This window comes from Colias philodice, chromosome 14 (genome assembly GCF_061535455.1).
Source record: "Colias philodice isolate Cphi_HAF_F1 chromosome 14, ilColPhil1 Martin Lab GWU primary, whole genome shotgun sequence".
NCBI lineage: Eukaryota > Metazoa > Arthropoda > Insecta > Lepidoptera > Pieridae > Colias > Colias philodice.
The window spans coordinates 11,957,779-11,978,725 of NC_143099.1; the positions used below are offsets into that span (position 1 = coordinate 11,957,779).

A 20,947-nucleotide genomic window follows, 5' to 3' on the forward strand; every position below is an offset into this window, starting at 1 on the left:
CATTTGTGACTAGCGTAAAAAAATCGCATTTTTCTGATAAAATACATCCGTAAACAGCACAATATCTAACCATTTTCTACGAAAAACGATAATCACAAATCCAAAATAATAAAATTACTGTCAATTTGATCTTCGTTGCGTATCATCCTTGCAGAAAAATGTGGCCTATTTTAATCACGATCGCGCGGGTTGAGGTAAGTGTTTAATTTTGGCGGGAGGCGGAGAGTGTCCGTTCTGTAGCGTTTAGCTACTATTATGTATTCTGTGCCGTTAGTTACTTCTTCGAAATTGATGTTTATAGGTTTGGGTTGCTGGATTTTAAAATTAACTTTTCTGATACATTTCATGTTATCACATAACATAGGTACAAGCTTTCTTTTGCAAGCGCTTTCGAATAGGTGGGTCCACTTTGACCAAGCTGCTTCGCGCAGCATTTACTTGTGGTCTTTCATTGTGGACTCACCTGGCTTTGGAATGTCTCAAATAAATACTCGTATTAAACTTATACTAAACAAAAAAAAGCTCACCAGCAGCGGTGTCTGCGGCGCGAGGATGGCCCCGAGGCGGCCGCACGTGGAGCACGCCGCCAGCAGGCGCTGGCGCGCGCGCGTCGGGAACAGCTCCGCCGTGTACACGTACAGCGCGTTCAGCGCCATCGTCGCGCCCGCCTTGCCCAGCAGGAACAGCAGCGTGCCCGCTGTACCCTCCTCTGCAAATGTTCATTTATACATTTACTAGAGGTCCGCCCCGGCTTCGCCCGCGTTTTCAAAGGAAAACCCGCATAGTTCCCGTTCCCGTGGGATTTCTGGGATAAAACCTATCCTATGTGTTAATTCAAGTTACCCTCTATATGTATGCTAAATTTCATTGTAATCGGTTCAGTAGTTTTTACTTGAAAGAGTAACAAAAATCCATACATCCATACATCCATACTTACAAACTTTCGCCTTTACAATAGTATTAAGATAAAAAATAAAAAAATTCGATCACGAGGCGGGACTCGAACCCGCATCCTTTCGCGCCATTCCGGGGCGGATGCCTGACCAACTCAGCCACTCGTGACCCGCCAAAGCAATCGAATTTGTTCTATTCTTTATAAATTTATATTTATAAAGCATTTGAATGCCATAAAACCAACATATCAATCTCTGCAAATGTGCTTATTCGTCAATAGTCGTTATTCTTTCACCAAATTTAAGTTAGATTAATTTCTAAAGAAAATCTCTATTTAAATTGTATATTATGCCCGGTTTATATTATTCCAGGCCAGTGATCTAGCAGAGCTGGATTTATTCATATCCAAAAATATTGCCATTAACAATACAAATTATACCGAATCCGACGTGGATCTCTTGTCAGATCATTCTGCAGTTGTCCTCAATATATGTGGTAAGATCATTTTAATAGAAGTCCAATCTAAAATATACAACAGGAGCACTAACTGGGACAAATATCAGGACATAATCACGTCGAACATACAACTTAGGGTCCGAATGAAAACAATCGATGAGGTAGAACAAGCTATAGAAGCACTAAATCAATTAATTCATGAAGCAGCATAGAAGTCCACATACCATCATAAAACGAAGCAAGTCAAAGAACATGTTTACCCATTTTCGATCAAAGACTGCATTAAGGAAAGACGTAAACTTCGCCAAATATGGCTAAACACTCACTATCCCAGTGATAAGACCGCGTTCAATAAAGCCTCACAACGTCTGAAAACATTAATTAAAGAGTCGGTAAACGAGAATCTCCAATCGTATCTGGCTGGACTGACACATTCAAGTGACACGAATTATTCTTTGTGAAAGGCTACAAAATACCTAAAGCGTCCCAAGCAGCCAATAACTCCATTAAAAACACCTTTAGGATCCTGGGCTCGCTCTGACAGCGAAAAAGCTAACACTTATGCTAATTACTTGCATAATGTTTTCGAACCGCATTCATGTAGTACCCGATGCCTTGGGAATGAAGTAGAAAATCACCTGGACTCACCTTACAAATGTGCTTACCACTAAAACACGTGACAATTAAGCGGGAAATCATGAAACTTTCAGAAGGTAAATGACCTGGATATGATCTCATTGATGCTACCCTACTAAAAAATCTCCCAAAAAAGGGTATATTATTCTTACTCACTATTTTCAATGCATGCTTAAGATCCGTATACCCAATACGGATAGCCAGTGGAAAATAACACAGGTGATTATGATCCTGAAGCCAGGTAAACCAGCTCATGAAGTGTCTTCATATAGACCTATAAGTCTGCTTCCTGTTATTGGAAAATTAATGGAAAAGATTATCCTCCTGTACTGGCTAATCGGACGTAAGTCAAAGTTGAATGATGTCAGTAAAATGGCTATCTATAAAACTATTCTGAAACCAATCTGGACTTATGGCATTCAGCTCTGGGGAACAGCCAGCCATAGCAATATCGAAATTCTCGAAAGGTTCCAGAATAAAACTATGAGAGCTATGTTCAACATCCCACCATACATTAGCAATAAATGTATGAACTTAGATCTGAACCTGCACACAGTGAAGCAAGAAATAGAACTAAACAGCAAGAAATATCAAGGCAGATTGGGACACCATATAAATAAATTAGCTGCTGAACTGAAGGGAGGGGGCACTGTGAGATTTTCTCGCCTGAAGAGAAATAGCATAAGCGATCTTGTGATAAGATTCGCAGACAAATGATGAGCAAATCTCAGTGTATAAACATATTTACAGATGAAAATCAGAGACCATATTAGATTATTGTTAACATAAACAGATGGCTAAGTTTCAGTGGCACGAATGGTTTTATTGTCATTCGTGCCGAATACTGAGTTGATCCCTTTTGTCAACATGAAATGCCATACGTTCAATGTTTTTTTTGTTTTTTTTTTTTTTCTCTGTTTTGTGTGTTATACTAAGTACTAAGATTTATATTTTTTATATGGTGGCAAATAAATGCTTTCTTTCTTTCTTTCAGTATAGAAAAAAAAAAGTGATCTAGCAAGATTGCCAGTGCTGGACTGGATCTGTAACGTCTACATTATTCCAGTTATTAGTAGCGAATCCAGTTACCTGGAACTGGAACGCACACTGTATTCAGTTTATTCTAGTGCCAATTTACATTTTTCCAGTAAGCAATCCAGTATTGGACTAGATCGCTGGATTGGAATCATCATGTAAACCGGGCATTTTACAGTTTTTACAGTCTGTCAAATTAAGGCCCGATTTTTCAATGCTTGGATAAAACCGTCGAGTAATGTATAAAACTACCATTTTAAAAACGTATTTTAATTGCCCGTATTTGACAGTTTATGTGACATTTTAATATTATCGTGTAATACTTTATTGGACGCATCCAAGTTTTATCCAAGCATTGAAAAATCGGCCCTAAGCAGACAAAATCAAACCAAATTATAACTTACGGTTAGGCAAGCACGGTATAGCGATAAGCGCTACGGCGGTGAGCAGGAACGCCGACGTCAGCAGCGGCCGCCGGCCCGCGCGGTCCAACAGCAATGTATTCAGTACCAGCGCGGGCAGCTCGGCCGCCGCCAGCAGCGCGTAGTTGGCGTGCGCGGAGCCGGCCAGCGCGTGCGCGCGCACCGCCAGCCCGTAGAACACGAACACTGCGGACGCCCACCACGCGAAGCACACGCACAGGCGCCGCCGGAGCGCGCTGTACCTGTAATGGAATAGAGAGAGATTTATTCATTTTTTTATTTATAAATTCTTTATTGCACTTAAAGAGAATAAAAAAGAAATATAGACCCTTAAATATAGCTTAAACTAAGTACAAATGGCGGTCTTATCACTTTAGAGCGATTTCTTCCAGACAACCTTTGGTACAGTAGAGGAAAAAGTATAAAATAAGTAAATGGGTTAGTGCAATAATAAATAATAATAGTAGGGAAAACATACACATACATATTTATATTGTTATAAATTGAGATTGTAATACTTCGAAGATTTATTTCATTACTTAGTACCCTATTGAAATTTGAAGTAATTCTTCAACTCCAGATCTAACTCAGTTACATTACAGCTACTCATATAAATAATAGATACATATTACTCATAAGTTCTCCAAAAACGTCATTTATTATTAGGGATACTATCATATTGAAAGTAGAGTGGAAATTAAAAAGCAACCTTTTTATGCGTAATTAAAATGAACTTACTTTATAAAAGCTCTAAACAAGCTTTCTTCTTCGACAACTTGTTCAACTTTCTCAGTTATTTGATCTTTGGACAACATTCGCTCCAGAGTATCTTCAGGGATTGCAACTTTATTGACCCTTGCTGCGTTCTTCATAGAACTTACTGCTTCGGCTAATCTTCCTTTGGCCACCAGCCACCGTATACTTTCTGGTAGTAACCATGGGTAGAGGAGGAGTAAGAAGGACGGTGGGTATGCGAATCTTGCCCATGTCCGCCAGTAGCCTGTCAGGTAATCGAGCAGAGCTAACGTAGCTGCTCCAGCCGCTAGTGGAATGCCAAGCAGTAAACTTGCTAAGATTCTTTGTTCAACTCCCAGCCACTCGATCACTGTAATAAAGTTATAGTTTAGAAAAGTGACAAAAACTTTCCAAATAGAGCAACTATCGAATTTCTTGCTGATTTTTCTCGGTACATGCGAGAAAAATGGTGGTCGCAATTTCATTTTTTTACATGAAAAATTTATGTTGTAATTATAAGTGGTACTCTTTTGCTCTTACTTGGTACCTACTGGCAAAAAAATTACACATTGAGTTCATTGTCTGTATAAGAGAACAACAGAAAATTTCATCCACCATTTATACCACCACGTATAGCAAGCATAACATCGAGTATACCCAATTATTGACATATAAATTACGTTAAAATTATAAAATATCAACATACTAAGCACAAAAGCAGCGGGATAGACGCTAGCACCGAACACAGTCTCCAGGAACTCCATAGCGAGGTAGGCGGGGTACGAGCCCACGAACGACTTGCACAGCCCGAGCAAACCCGCGCCCACACCGCTCGTGAGGAGAGCTGCGCGACGACCCCATCTACCATTTAATGTGTTTTGTTAGAATGTTTTTATTTTAAGTACTTTATTAAGTATATCATGAAATACTTTTATAAAATAAACACGTAAAAAGATGGTCATGGCATGGTCGACGCATTTAAAAGGTAAAGTTAAATCTTCATTACTTATAGGTACATAATATAATATGTATAACAAAATACTACATTAATCTTAGTATCATGTATGCAAATTGACCCCTCTTGAAAATGTTTATCATTTTTTGTGAATAACGTATTATTATATAGGTATCTTAGATTTTGATCAATATCAATATTTAAATGGCGAGTTTATTACCTACCAGCACATTAAATTTATTTTTTTATTTATTTTTTACGTCGTCTTTAAATCATATCATTATACCTGTCAGAAACATATCCCATGATGGGCAGCGACACGAGCATGCCCACGTTGTGGATGGTGCCCACCAGAGTGCGCTTCCACTCCTGACACGCCAGACTGAACTGAAATACATTGTTCTTCATTTACACTCAATTTCTTGTAACCTTGGCTTAATTTGCAAAAACTAGAGCAGTGATCAAAATATTTTTTTTCAGTCTTTCCACGATTACATTGATTGAACAGTTGTATAAATAATGATTAAAAGCACATACTAATAATAATATACTACGTATACAATTAAAAGTAATTGATGCACTCAGGATGAGTATATTTTAAAATAAAATAATAATAATTTCAAATCTGTTGATTTCGACAAAAATAACAAATTATTATTATTCACAATATGACTGACCGGTTGGCTTAGTTGGTAGTGAATTTTGCCGGCCTTTGAAGCTAGAGGTCGTGGGTTTGATTCCCGCCCAGGGAAAATATGTATTTGTGTGATGAATATCAATGTTTACTCTGTGTCAGGGTGTTTAAAGATGGCGAAAAGCTTTGTATGGAATCAGTCCTGAAATATTTATTTTAATACTAAAAATAAGTCATCAGGAAATAAAAATGCATGGTGGGTGCATGGTGTGTTCTACGTTAAGTTTTCCTGAGTTAGGAAGTCAGGCTTCTTAAACAGATCTAACACAGATAATAAATCATTAAAATGACTAATAACTTAGCACCTCACCTCAGAAACGATGCTACTCCTATGCTGATACACAAATCCATCACAAACTAGCAAAGCGGAACTGTTAAAAGACGCCGCGCTGCAGGTACCGTCCACAGCCTGTGGTCTCTCGCAGACGGAGTCGGGGTGCAGCGCCCATACGCCCCAGTCGGGCGCCCAGCTTTCTTCCGAAACATCTAGAAGGGTGCTGTTGTCTTCGCACTCTGGAATGTGGCACCTGAAAAGGATATATTAATTTCACTTATGGGAAAAGAAACAATGTTTCTTATAAATAATAGACAAAATACCGTACCTAGTATCAATAGTATTAATCATAAATTTCGCACTATGCTATGCACTATTAAAAAAACTCCTAGCATATTTAAAAAAAAGGAATTGAAAAATACCCAGCTTCAAATAAAAGCGCGCACAAAATTATAAATCTAGTTATCATCAAAAAAATTCCAAATTCAAATAAGTGACGGGCTCAATTTTTTTTTAAATATTTATGCAAATGCTCACGTGGCACGTCAATTATTATTGATAACAATGCATACATAATTAATGTTTAGTTAATATCAAGGGTCGGTTTATGGGTTATTTTATAACATAATAACCTGTTTGTTTCCTCAATAATTATAGAACAATCTATAATTAAGTCTACTTAGCGGCAGTACACATGGGGCCAAGGCGTTGGGCCAACGTGTTGGGAAAAAATGAAGGATATCAAGATTCCTGTTCACACATTGGCGTACTGATCATTCTGCATTGGCGCTTCAAAGATGGACGTAGTCCGTAGAAGTTCTTGCAGCCGCGGCAATTTATTTATATAAGTACAGTGCGTTTAATTATTACGTACATGTGCATCAATAACAATGAGTGTACTCTGCCGTCTGCGATGATACCATTTTCCAATCTCTATTGTCCTTTTTTTATAACTGTATAAATAAAACATTATTATGTTTAGATTTTTTCAAATGTTTAAAATGTGTACATTTTACATTTAATTTAATTTTAACTACCTATAAAACGAAACTTTAAAGATTAGATTTTAGATATTATTTTATTAAATGATAATATTATTTATGTAATAAAGCACAATTTGATCAAAATCATGCTCATTGTATATTGTTATTTAATTTTTAAGAACAAGTAACTTTTTAATACTATTTTACTCATTTTATAAATATATTCATTTTTTTATCGCATTGTATGAAAGTTAGATAAGAAAAACATCTAGAATAATATAATAAATAGAAAATAGAACATCTAATTTATTGAGTCATATGGTTTTATTTTTGTGTAGTTCATGCCGTGGATTCCAAATTATTCCTTCATGTCGATACAAATCTACGAATTGTAAAACCTCGGCGCCGCCATCGCTATCGGAACCTTGTTAAACGTAAATTTCATTGACGCGCAACGATACTGTCTCCGCTGACGAGTAACAACAAACTGAACAAGACACCAACGTGTGAACGCTGTTTGTGGAGCGCGCCAAGATCCTTTGATGTGTGCACAAAAAACCGACAACATTCGGTTGGCCTGCCAATATTGGCGCCAACTAGGCTAATGAAGCCAACATACCGCCAAGTAGCTCTCTACACGTTGGCCCAACCCGTTGGCCCAACACGTTGGCCCAATGTGTACTGCCACCATTTACGCACTTTAATATCGCCATACCTACGTATTAAATTATCTGTGGTCATACGCAACCATATTGCAATGTATTTTTATTTTATTTTATAAGAAAACAAAAGTAGATAGCTCAGATTAAGGATTGGTCTCCGCGCGCGCGCTACGACTAGATACCGCCCCACCTAAAAACAATAGCTCTGTGAGTGCGGCAACTCATTTCTGTAGTGTGTGTTAGGCAATTTGTAAAGACGCTAGTGTGTGTGAAGAATTGGGCTGCCAGCTACATAAATTTTACCTCATAAATGGGAAATCTGGCATCTTGGAAAGAAGTTTGAAAAATATTTTTTTCATCCTGACCTGGCCGGGAATCGAATCAATGAACATGTGACTCAAATCCACTTGCGACGCTACTATACTATAGTCACAAAGGTTGTTTATAAGTAAAAAAGCGGAAATAAAAAAAAAAAAACATATTATATGAGTCAGTTAAACATGGTTAAACAGAAATAAATTATTGTATTATACTTTTTTATACATGTGTTAGTAATAGAATTGAAAAAAAAAAGTTCAAATTATTGCTAAAATATTTCCTCAACCACGTGTATTTTTTTGGATATGCAATACGGCAACACTGAATGGCGTCGTATTTTCGTAGAAAAATGTTTCGAAGTAAAGGAGAAATTTCGAATAATACGATACTTAGTGATGGTACGTGATCCCAGTGTCTTTCTTATTTTTTGTTGTATTATTTTTAAATAGTTTTATGACACAAATAGGCATTTTACTTCAGATTTTGTTCAAAATCTTTATAAATTATCGGTTCACCCTCTCCACACAATGCTTGTGACACCAATGTGACACGACTGGCTTGGGTACGCCGAATTCGGCGTACTTTAAGTTGCCGCATTTTTCAAGTACGCCGGCGGTATCTAGTCGTAGCGCGCGCGCGGAGACCAATCCATAATCTAAGGTAGATAGGTAGACTAACTTATTATTAAATTATTGTTATTTTAAACTGGGGTTCTAACGAGCTTACAAGTTGCTTGAGCTTTTATTGTGAACATGTTCACTCGAATTGAAAGTTGAAATCGTTTTTAACTTTCAATTTCCACTTAACTGTCTTAAAAAAGCATTAAACAATATGTAATAATATGATTTCTACCTGACAATTCTTTTTTCAAAATAATGTAATGGCGTCTCACCATTAAAGCAACTTCAATCAAGTTAAGCTATCTATCTAAAATAAGTTAAAGCGGTCAATATCCATGAACATTAGACGCAAACAGTATCTATAATCAGTTACATCCTCTGTATCTTGTTTTAGCCAGCTATAACCTAATAATTGCCTATAGGACATCCACTGCTTTGCCGGTCAGTCTAGTAACATAGTACTATTATGAGTCAGCGGCGGGAGGGGCGGGGAGGGGTGAGGCGACGGGAGGGCGGGGGGGTTTACACGCTTGTTGCCGTCACGTGACTCACTATCACTTTCTCACGGCTATTTTAAAACTGGTACTAACGTTCCCATCGTAAATAATGCGAATATTTAATTCAGGATTTTTTATTGATAAAAACGGATAGTTGGTTGTGTTGAGTAGTGTGGTTTGTATGAATTGTGTCCGAACGAACAGGAATAAATGTTTGCCTTCAGATAGAGCGCTATAAATAAAGCTCTCAAAGCTTTAAGTTATTTGTTCTTTACGAGTTGATGAGATGTTTTACTTTAGCTCTACTTTATACTTGCATATTTTTATTCACATCTGATTGTGAATATTAATAATAATTTATTTTTAAAATCTTAAAACGTAGTACTTACACAATACAACAATTGATTCTTCTTCTTTTTTAATGTTTCCTACGTGAGATATTTACAGCTAATTTATTTTTAAAATCTTAAAACGTAGTACTTACACAATACAACAATTGATTCTTCTTCTTTTTTAATGTTTCCTACGTGAGATATTTACAGCTTTGACAGGTCAAATACCAACCTAAATACTGCCCAAATGTGCTGCTTCAGTGATCCGGTTGTCAACTTGTATCCCATATTCATAGAGCTTGTATTTGTGTACAACCGATTAAAACGCTATTTTTAGACAAACAGCTTCTGGTTCCCACCGACGCGGTACACAACTAGGTCTTACATGGATTTTTTAAATTACGATCTAAAAATAGTTTAAGGTCATGACAAGGAACCAGCAATAATAATATATAAAAATCGCGCGTATTATTTCAATTTCTATGACAAAAAACTTTTCCTACATTGATAATATTATTTATCTATTTAAAAAGGTAAAAATTAGCCCCTAAACTGTATGTATAGGAGAATCAATTAACTTTATAGTCATTGTAGTCGTCGTTTTTTCTCTAGAGAACTGTATTTCTATCATACAATTTTATATTATAGTGTTCATCGTACATTAAACTTAATTAAGATATCAATACACAGTGTGAACCAGGCCTAAGTTGAAATGTTTGTGTTATTTATAGCGTAATGGGAGTTAACTGGTTTCGCCGGATATAATAAGAAATTAACGATTCTGTCAATAAAGCCCTTTATTACTTCTTTATTACTCACTATTTGCATTTACTCGTTAAATACATATTATTTACGTATCACTCTGTGACCCGATTTAAGTTATTATACGTATTAAATTTCATAAGCCTATGTTTTAATGAGCTTATGGTCACACATTTTCTTATAACCAATCTAATCTTATTAGTATTAAAGATTATATTGAAACTATGTATAATCGAATCAAGTACTTATCTTAATCTTTAGTTTTATAGCATTAAAATGTTTAAATAAATATTAATTGACAAAAATTTAAAGACTAGACAAAATTAAGGCGAGATTTAAGTTCGCCACAGTACAGCGAAGAGCGCGGTTTTCAAATGCGCCATGGTCATTCTTTTTCTATTCTTCAAAAAATCTAATCCATTTTCTATTAAGCAAAGCGATGAAAGACAAGCAAGACAATGCGTTACCAATCGCCAGGTGTTTTTAACCTGCAGGTGCATGGTGTTATATTTAGCGACTGACTGAATGCATCAACTACGCGATTAGTATCTGAATTAACTATTTCTGAACCTTTGTCTATTCTCAGAACTAAGGAACGCTGAACTTTACCGTTCTGCGAACTATTCTTCAACACTTGCACTTTATTCGTCAGCATCATCAGTATCTAAATTGGTTAAAAGACTTTATTACTCATAAGAACAATTCAAAATAACCAATGATTCTATTTCTTTTTTTTTTTAAGTATATCATTAGCTTTTATTTATTTTTGAACTAGGTACCTAATTGGTCTTATATCTTTCGTAGATAGTGAAGATGATAGTACAATTTGTAAGGTTTGACTTCATAGCAATTCTTAAGCAATTAGAAAACGTTGTTGAAAATTTACTTTTGCTAGCTCGCGCGTATCCTCGACACACCCGTTTTCGCGCACTTTTCATAAACATGTACGTTTTTTAATTATCAAAGTAAATAGCGTTAAAGGAATTCTTCTTTTAATAATAATTTATCTTTATTATCCCATGTAAAATATTTCACTGATAATATAAAATTGAAGGCGTGAGGCGTCATTTAAAAGTGTCGATTAATTCGATCCAAAGAAATTTTTATGTCAAAAACACACAACGTACCTCCTAAGTTTTCCTTATAAATTTTTACATTATTTATTATGTGACTTTGATCGTGGAACACCACACAGTCATATCTCAATACAAAATCGTATAAAAAAGAATGGTCTGTCTCTTTAATGACCACCAATTGATATTAAACTGGTATCACAGAACAAGTTTGTAAATTACCATATTTAACGTTTTGTATCACGTGATGATAATAATAATATGATCCCACAATTAATTCACCAAATAATCAACAACAACAGCGTTTGCTCCTGAGCTTTGTTCATCATCATTGCAAATTACAAATGAGTCAGAATTGTCTGAATATGAGGAACAAAAAAGTTTTCCGTGGTTTTCCCTTGTTTTCATTATAGTCATGATTTGACACCTCATGATGTTCTGTCCCAAATTTGTAATTTGCTGTCTCGAACCTTTGTGCATTCAGATTTATTGTCAATAGCACTGGAACTTTCAGCTCTAAAAAACTCTTCAGGGTAAAATGTCATTTGACGAGTGTTCTATCCACTGAGGGATACTCGATATCTCCTTCTACGTTTAACATTATTTTTTTCGTTTATGTGGCCTACTGTATCATTAATTGGTGCCAAAATTTCCTTTTCACTTAAAAAAATCTCGTTCCGCCATATTTACATAGGTACATTAGGATAGCTATATTTATGCTAGCACATCATTGTAAATGCTATCATTGTGTAAAACATACGATTTCTGTTCTATAAATAAACTATGTAAAGAGTCACGTTTTGGGCATACGGAAGATCAAAAATTTTACACGTCGTATCTAAATAAACACTTATATACCAATAATATAATGGAATTATGAATGGTATGCGAAGTAAATAAGCAAACTACATGTTGGTAGCTATGAACTTAGGATTACGGTTCACCGATTATCATTTTTTCGGCTCCGAGTAAGGTCAACCGCTCACTGTGTTGACCATGGACTAATAAATATATTATTAGTCTATGGTGTTGACGGAATATTCCAAAGGAAAACGCACGTGGTGCTCGTTATTACATAATTTAGCGTGTTTTTATCTCAAAATATTCAAATCTATTTACGGTATATCTTCGAAAAAACGATTTTAATTTTAAAACTTGTTATGTGTGTTTTTTTTTTTCAAAAAATAAAGGACACGCTTCGAATTTAGAACAGCCTTCTTTTTTCGGTCATTCAACGTAGCGGGCATGTATTTGTTTTGATTTTGTTTAACGTATTTGTTTACAAACAAACAAATAAAATAGGTGTTGATTTATTAATTGCTACTGGAATTGATGCGATACTGCGGTTGTGGTCACCGAGGTTTTATCTATACACGTTTAGAAATAATATATACCACAAATGTTACACAATCAAATAACGACGTAAATAATAAATAAATTGTCAAAACTATCGTTTGAAAAATAATTATTAATATATTATTTTATAAAATAATATGTTATTTTTAGTTCCTTATTATTACTGCGCCTTAAATTAGGAATATTTAATTTATTTTGTTAAGTATAATTATAGTATCAAGGACATTTACACAGTAAAAATAATTTCAATAATTTTATATAGGTAAGTAGGTAGTGAGTAGTCTTATAAAAATATACCATCACCTGGGATAATCTAAAACATAAAATATCGACCGATTTGCGCATTAGCGTACATAACAGCTGTAGAGGAAATTAAAAATTTATCAAAATCAATAAATACGTCATAAAGAGTCTTGAAAATATCGAATCAAATATCTTTAGGTATATCCTTCAGTTAGATATTTAAAGTTCGATTAACACAAAGTAATCCCATTTCTTTTCCAAATGCAGTTAACCGCTAGGATTGTTAGAAATAGCTAAACGATTTAAAATTGTAATTCGTGAGACAAAAAAGCAATCAATCATTTTTAAAACCGTTACAGTCATCACTGTTTGAATAATCAATTTCAATTCATTGTTTATTTTTTTATTATTTTATCTGTGCCTATAATTAGAATGTTTGAACTGTTGTTTAAATACAGTATATTTTATTAATTTCTGCTTTTCTGCTCTGAAAATGAAATGGTCGGTTTATCGAAATGTAGCGATTTCTTACAGGCGCGGCGTACTGAGAGAAATTAAATTAAAGAAAAAGAGTTGTTTGTTTTGTCTTTTTTTATTATAAAATGATCAAATTATGTCTCTCAATCAAAATCACTTAACATTATAGTTACTATGCTTCAATTTAATCGGAATTTGAAAAATTTTTTCGTTGTAGTTTCAAAATTTTAGTTCATTAATCCTATATTAATGTGGCATTCTATTTAGATAAGAACTCTATTATTAACACAACATTAGAATACAATTAAGTTGACAAAAACCCGACAAGATTACCTTAATCGGTTGACGGTTCATATCCATTGAACCGCACGGGACGTTAATTTGCCGTTCACTTTGTGAATAGACGTCACAAAAAATAATAGAACTGAAATAGATTCACAAAAACAAATTGCAATGTTTACATTGCTATGTAATTTATAAACCATTAAAATTTACATTACTCGTACCGTTACGATAAATAACTTCTGTTTTCAATTTACGATTGTTTAATTTATAAATTAAATTATATAGTGATTGTATAAAGATTGAATAATAGTATGTTATATGCCCCTTAAAATCACGTGCATATGGAATTCTTAATCAAGTAAAGCTTCTAGTGTTTTAAGATACGTACGTTATTTTCTCTAAATAGTTATTTTGTCATGTTAGAATACTGTAGTACATAGTATAAAGTTTGAACTGTATATGTACTTATAGAAAAAGATATAACTGGATATGACTATATATATAATTAACGTCTATTATTTTTATTCGCTCATCCTTATTATTATAAAGGTTTATTATCTTGTAACACGATTATCCTGAAGAGCTGGAGTTAGGGCCAGGGTCGCCCACAGGCTGACCGGTTGTAGCAATCACACATTTATGACTAGAGCCTATAGCTATGTGACTTTTATATATAGACAAATAGGGTTGTTCGTTATATGTATGAAATAAAGCGTGAAAATTAAATAGTTTTAGTTGGTACCATATTTTATATTAGATATCTTCAATAAGGAGCTTATAAAACAGCGTACAATACAATGGTGGTGTACCAACTTTCAGAATTCAGATATTTAAATTCTTTACAATTTATAGATATACCTATTTCGTTTTATAATATTTCAAATTTAAAATATAATAATTATATTTAAGCATCGCAAAGTTCAATGGACTTCCAGAAGCTTTTAAATAATGATACCTAAGAGTTATTTTTGATCATAGGCATATTTTTTACATAACTTAGCTAAGAGGAAAAATATTTGACAATTTAATAAAAATTTTGTCAGCAGTAAATTCTCACAAAATTTATGCATATTAATTATAATTATATTTTTATGTATAATTAATGAGTTATAAGTGAATCAGTCGTACATGGCCATTTTATAAATAAACACACAAACCACTTCTCGTCCTTCATAATTATTCAATTATGCTTGATTTGAATGAATGTTAAACAACCCATAAATTATAATATTTTGATAAGTAAATAACAAAATAGTGGGTGACAAAAATATGAAAATTCTGATGGCATTAACTACGATTTCGTACAAATGGATACTCTATCACATCTCATCGGTTATCTATAGTTATAATATAATATGTTAATTTCCAACGGTATGAATATATAATATCAGCATTAACTAAATATGTAAATGATAATAAACTAAATACACACATTTTAACTGAACTTGCTAAACCAATCTGTTAGGTAAATAGTTCGTTATACGAAACACTATAAAACACATTTGGCTCAGATTTATCTATGAAGCGATAAGTGAAAAGCTAAATAATGTTTCATGAGGCAACCCTGTATAAAATGCAAATACGTTAAAACATAGGTACCCGTACATACATGCGTTTACATGGCAAATGTGGTCAAATATTCAAGCTCACGCACACATAGGCCGAGCACGTGGTTCGTTTTAATGAAAGTCACGTGAGGCCCGCCCGCGACCCGCCCGCAGCCCCCGACCCGCTAAACTTGTTTTATTTCATCATTTATATCATTTATATGGTATTGAGTTTCAGCTTTCAAGCTTCGCTATTTATTTCTTAAGTGTGAAATCCTCAAGCGGTGTTCTAGTCTACTTTTACGGGATTGATGTTTGAGCTTTTACACATATTACCTACCTACTTGTGATTAAACTTAATTTTTTTTTAAGTTTGAACATCGGAATATCGTAGGGTCAGTTACTAATTGCTATATTTGTCTACTAATTTGATTCTTTGCATAAAAAATTGTTAACATGATAGCCATTTGAATGACGACGTGTCTAAATCAAGCTTTTCTCTTTATGAATTTTAAATAAAGCAATTAATAATAAAGTTGCTATTGTTATATTACATGCATAATGCATAGATATATCTTAATTTAATAATCCGACTCAAGAATTATATTCAGTGTGTGATGTTCTTACAGTTCGAAAGCTTTACGTATTAAATATTGTTCTGAAACAACACAAAAGTTTAAAATATGATCCTAAAGTTGATAATAGAAGGAGGAAAACATGTGTGGTTCCCAATGTACTTGTTAAAACCGCATATGCTCGAAGACAACAGGCTAAACAATCTTCTTGCCTGTACAACTTAATAAATAAAGCCTTAAATATATACCCTAAAACAGCGAAGGAGTGTAAATTGCAACTAATTAAATGGTTAAAAAATAAAAATTATGAGGAAATAGAAGACTTATTAAAATTAAATAAAATAAATTAAAAAAAAGCAACATATTATATAATATACACACTACACACACACTCTCTCACAAACACACACGCACATTCACACACTCACTCACACACACACACACACACACACACAAAATATACACTCGTTCTGTTCCCTATAATACATATATCTAAATAAATTTTACATATTTCTCTTTATATAAGAAAATGTTATTCGTGTAACACTTAAGCATAATGTACTGTCGGAAGAGCGAGATGTCCTAACACAAGCATTTAATTGCTTAAAAGGATGTCTCAATGACTGTTAAATTGTTACAGAATAAATATTTTTGATTTTGATTTTGAAAAAAAAATTACATTAATTCATAAAGTGACTTTGCGAAATATTTATATTGGCACGAACAATGTATTTGTTTACAAATAAATTACGAGAGATAAGATCACACGGCACACCTCCACGCGTCCATTCAATGAACTGTACTTATAATAATTAATAAGTTATTATACAGTAAGGTGTTATTATTTATCCATACAATTTTAAAAACCCACTTGCTTCGTAATTAATACAATTTTAACGTGACTACATTAATTACAACATTGTTTATGTTTACGTTAACAGCTTTACGTTCTAAAAAGATTTATTTTTTATTCTAACATCCGCTTTATTTTTATACAAAACAATGGTTTTTAAAACGAATAAATGTCGGTTTTAAGATATTCTTAATGTTCGAATTATTCTATTTCAGTCACTAATTTTAAAATACGAGCTTTTCCCATATTACAGAAACGCAACGTCTTCACGTTCCGGGCGAAAAATAAAATAACAAGGTCACACACGAAGCTTTTAAATCTTCAATTTTACAACCGCGGAATACATTTCTCCAGTGTGTATAATTTTAAATGTCTACAAACCACGCTTGGTGACTACAGTTTAAAAAGTATTCATTTGAATCGGTCTGATTGTGTCACCCGTGACTCACACATCGTTTTATTAATGTACATTTTGATTAATCGCTCTTGATTGTCATTTATTTTTAACTAGAACAGTAAAAGAAAAGCATTGCGTACTGAAGCTTTTTTCACGAAAGCAACTTACGTGTAGAGATGGATCAGGATGGAAAGGTCTTAGAAGGAATTCAATTCGTATGTGTATTTTTAAATCAGGTTGTTAATAATTACACATATTGTTAAGATTAGTTTATCATGGGTCTGATAAATAGAAAGACTAAGTCCCTGAATAATTAAATTCCTTAAGAATTACATACAATCTGTAATAACTTACTCTTAGAATAATCTTTATCTACTAGTATGATTGCAAACGTCAAGTTTTACACCAATTTAGATAATGTGCATGCGAATCTATGGTAATTATTTTATGTGAAGAAGTTCCATACATCATGCTTCAATGTTTATGTACCTAATTCAAACTATATTTAGCTTTTGTGAGCTTTCGTTTTTCGACCTACATTTGACACTAGATAGGTCAATAAGACAGGTCAATTCTCACAAGTGCATGTTTATATAAGCTATAATAGCAGGCACGTGGTAATCTCCATATAGATTAAGATAAGCTTCGACTTGTGACCTGCGCCTGCGCGTGTACCACAGGACGCTACGGGTCAAGTAACACTGGACTATCTTACACGCTTTATGTTAATATACCTTTGTATAAACAAACCAATTTGAAAGGTATCTCGATTATAATTATTGAATGCAACGCAGTTTAAACGCTTTAAATAAACGTTTAACATTGTAGTAATTTTGCTTCGATGAATAATGGTATCAATTAAAGATGTGTCACCTATTTCATTTTGTCGAATGATTTCGATTTTGATCATACAATTGCCCTTGCATTTAACTAAATGTTAAAACTATCAACGATAATTTTCAATTTGTGAGTTGTGACTCTACATTTGAGGAAAATGATGAATTTTATTGTCTACTATGCTGTCGGTTACAAATATAAATTACAAGAAGAAAATAAATAATTAAGCAGGTAAACATGAAATAAAACTTCTTATTTAATTAACAAACAAAACACAAGAAAAACTGCTGTAATTTTTCCGTCTTACCAACTGTCCAATCTAATAAGAGTCGTGGCAAAGTGGACTAGCAGGTTACCATTACAAAATTTGTACTGTAATCAAGTGAACATGACATTTAATGTCAGTTCAATTGATTAATTATGAAAATATTCGACACCGACTTCCGGGTGCAGACAGCTGATAACACGTATCAGCTTATGGTCAAATGGCGCGAAATCATATTGTGGAACCAAAATAAATATGGTATTGACTATCAAGAGTCAATATTGCGAATCAAACAGTTCTAAATTTGTTTATTTATTAAGTTACACTAAACTTTTTTTTTTAATAATATAGCCTTATTAGTTATTTTCATAACATAATTTTGTGCAATTATTTTCATAATCTTAAATTAGATTATACTTTAATGTAAATTTTTAAGTACTTAGATAGATAATATTTGTTTATAGTAATTTTGTTATGTCTACAATCTTACGATTATGTTTAATTAAAAGTTTAAAACAATATTTTCACCAGACAAAGATTAGATAATTAAGAATGTATTCTGGTATTTTGTAAACAATATACTTAGTATGAAAATAAAGGCACATATTTTGTTAAAAATAATCATTGTATATCTACAAAATATATCTTCACAGATCTAGGACTAGACTCTTTCGATTCTAAACTCTTTGTTCATTTCAACAAAATCGAAAATACTTCGATGTCAGACGTATCATGTTATAAATCGGTAAGTTACACATTAATAAAAATAAAGTACGCACGCTACGCGAGCGTGTACAGGAATACGTTAAAAATACGATTTGTAAGAAACACAGCCACGTGTGAAGGTGTAAATATTTAGCAGTACCACTTACCAGTGTGGACTGTGCTGTGTATACCAATAGTGAGTCACGCAAGCCCTACCACGCTAAACACTTGGAATTAATCGGGTTTAGTTAAACGTTGACATTTAATACAGTGTTAAGAAAATTATAGAAATAAAAATAACCTGAAAAAATTTCCCTTTTTCTTCCTAAGTGGTAATTAAAGGCAAAATTTAGAGCGTTGTGTATAGAATTTTAGACGCAATATATACATGGAATTTTAATTGGCGTGATTTAAAAAAATATATTTCGCATACTCTACATAAAGAATATTATTAAAAGATAGGGTTATCGTCTACGATTTGTTGAAATAAATAAGTAGGTAATTGGTCTATGCACATTTAGAATAGGCATCCAGAAAATAGTCCGAAAATAATAAGGACGATCATAAATGATCGTCCCTATTTTTTAGTAGTAAATTATAATCCATAATTATTTCCTGGATAAATTAAATCGTCTTCTCCTATTTATTTGCACAATATAAGTCATTCTCATAGTTTATATGAAAATGAATACCCAAGTCCCAAACCCCAAATCAAAAAAACGACTCTACATTTAACTGTATTGACACATAACAAACTCGTTGGATGCTTTTAGGATTAATTAATTGATATGCAAGCAGTGATCCAGCAGACAAATACCTGTGCGGCGTGTGCGCAGCCAGGAACACGTAGTTGGTGCCGTACATGCCGGTCAGCAGCACCGGCAGCGCCAGCAGCAGGGCGATGCGCGCCTGCCACCAGCCCCACCCGGAGATGCCGTCCTTGTCCATCACTGTTCCACAAGCGAGACACAATAGTTCAGGGCAAACACCGGTGGCGAACTGCGACCTGACCGCCTATGCTCCTGAATATATATTGTTTACTTCGGCTTTGTTTACATGCACACGAGGTGGCTGTGGAGACGTCCCGCCGGCCGGCAAGTCCGAGCGGCAATGCGGGCTGGGGTCGAAGTGAGCTCGTGGATAAGCTAAAGTGATCTCTTAGGCCGGGAAAAGTATCGCCTCGCGGCATCGCGGAAGCTTGCGCGAGTAGGCGGGCCATGCTGTCGCTTGTTTTTTGCGCGTGCGCAACTATCTAATTATACTTAAATAACGTTCAGGGATTGAACTTATTGACACATTTCCTTGTTGTGTCAGTGTCTTTAATTATCATGCCGATTGTTTCGTACTTTTCTTATCCTTTAAAAAAATATTATTTTTAAATTGTGAAGAAAGGTATAATGATATTATGAGATGATTGAGGTTTTCGTTTTAGGAAAATTAAATGAAAGAATTCAGAATCCTCGACCAGTTGATTTAACAAGCTACTTTGAAAACATAAAATTATATGTTTTTTTTATTTTCAAATACTTGTCATATTATAGGTGTACTAATAGTTTCTAGTAGTTAACTGGCTAATTAACTCGCTATATTAGTAGTACGATCTCCAATTAGATGCGTAATTATACTAATTTATTGATCAAGTTAAGTTATTTTCGTATTCGATTAAATTTTCAAGTTGCATTAAGCGAAACGTAATCCGCAAAAAATAGACTATTCCCATTCTATTCGCAAATTGGATTGTTGAAAATAAACAAGGCATTCACAGTCGCCGCACGCGCCCGCCCCGTGCTGTCTACAATCGCACGCACATTCAAAAATATCCGTTTATATGTGTGTCAGATAAAAATAGTGAACAAATGAACCGCTGCGGTAGTGTGCTGTGTGGTGGCCAGTGCACGACTCGTGGTCCACTAGGGGGAGGTTAGTGACTCGTGACGCTCTCTGCTGGACGTGAGCGCTTCCGTGAGGGTTGCGGTTGGAGTAGCCAATGCCCTTTGCGCTAGATCACACAAATTTCAGCGGCAAAAGAGTCTAATGCCCTAACCTGAGTTTATTGCTA

The 20,947-nt window shown here is 34.1% G+C and overlaps 1 protein-coding gene across 2 annotated transcripts in view; it reads right to left on the reverse strand.

Moving 5' to 3' along the window:
- LOC149483101 (solute carrier family 22 member 6-like) overlaps nt 1-19,987 on the reverse strand; it is a 102,114-nt gene extending 82,127 nt beyond the window's left edge. For both annotated transcript variants that reach the window (XR_016316577.1, XM_089703175.1), the window contains exons 1-7: nt 19,706-19,987; nt 6,138-6,354; nt 5,420-5,520; nt 4,885-5,039; nt 4,182-4,548; nt 3,426-3,685; nt 528-709 (exon numbers count right to left, since the gene is read on the reverse strand). Coding sequence is in view for 1 of the 2 variants with exons in the window: in XM_089703175.1 (XP_089559301.1) it covers nt 528-709; nt 3,426-3,685; nt 4,182-4,548; nt 4,885-5,039; nt 5,420-5,520; nt 6,138-6,354; nt 19,706-19,836 (1,413 nt within the window). In the remaining variant the exon portion in view is untranslated. The remainder of the gene's footprint in view (nt 1-527; nt 710-3,425; nt 3,686-4,181; nt 4,549-4,884; nt 5,040-5,419; nt 5,521-6,137; nt 6,355-19,705) is intronic.
- Between the last annotated feature and the right edge of the window lie 960 nt (nt 19,988-20,947).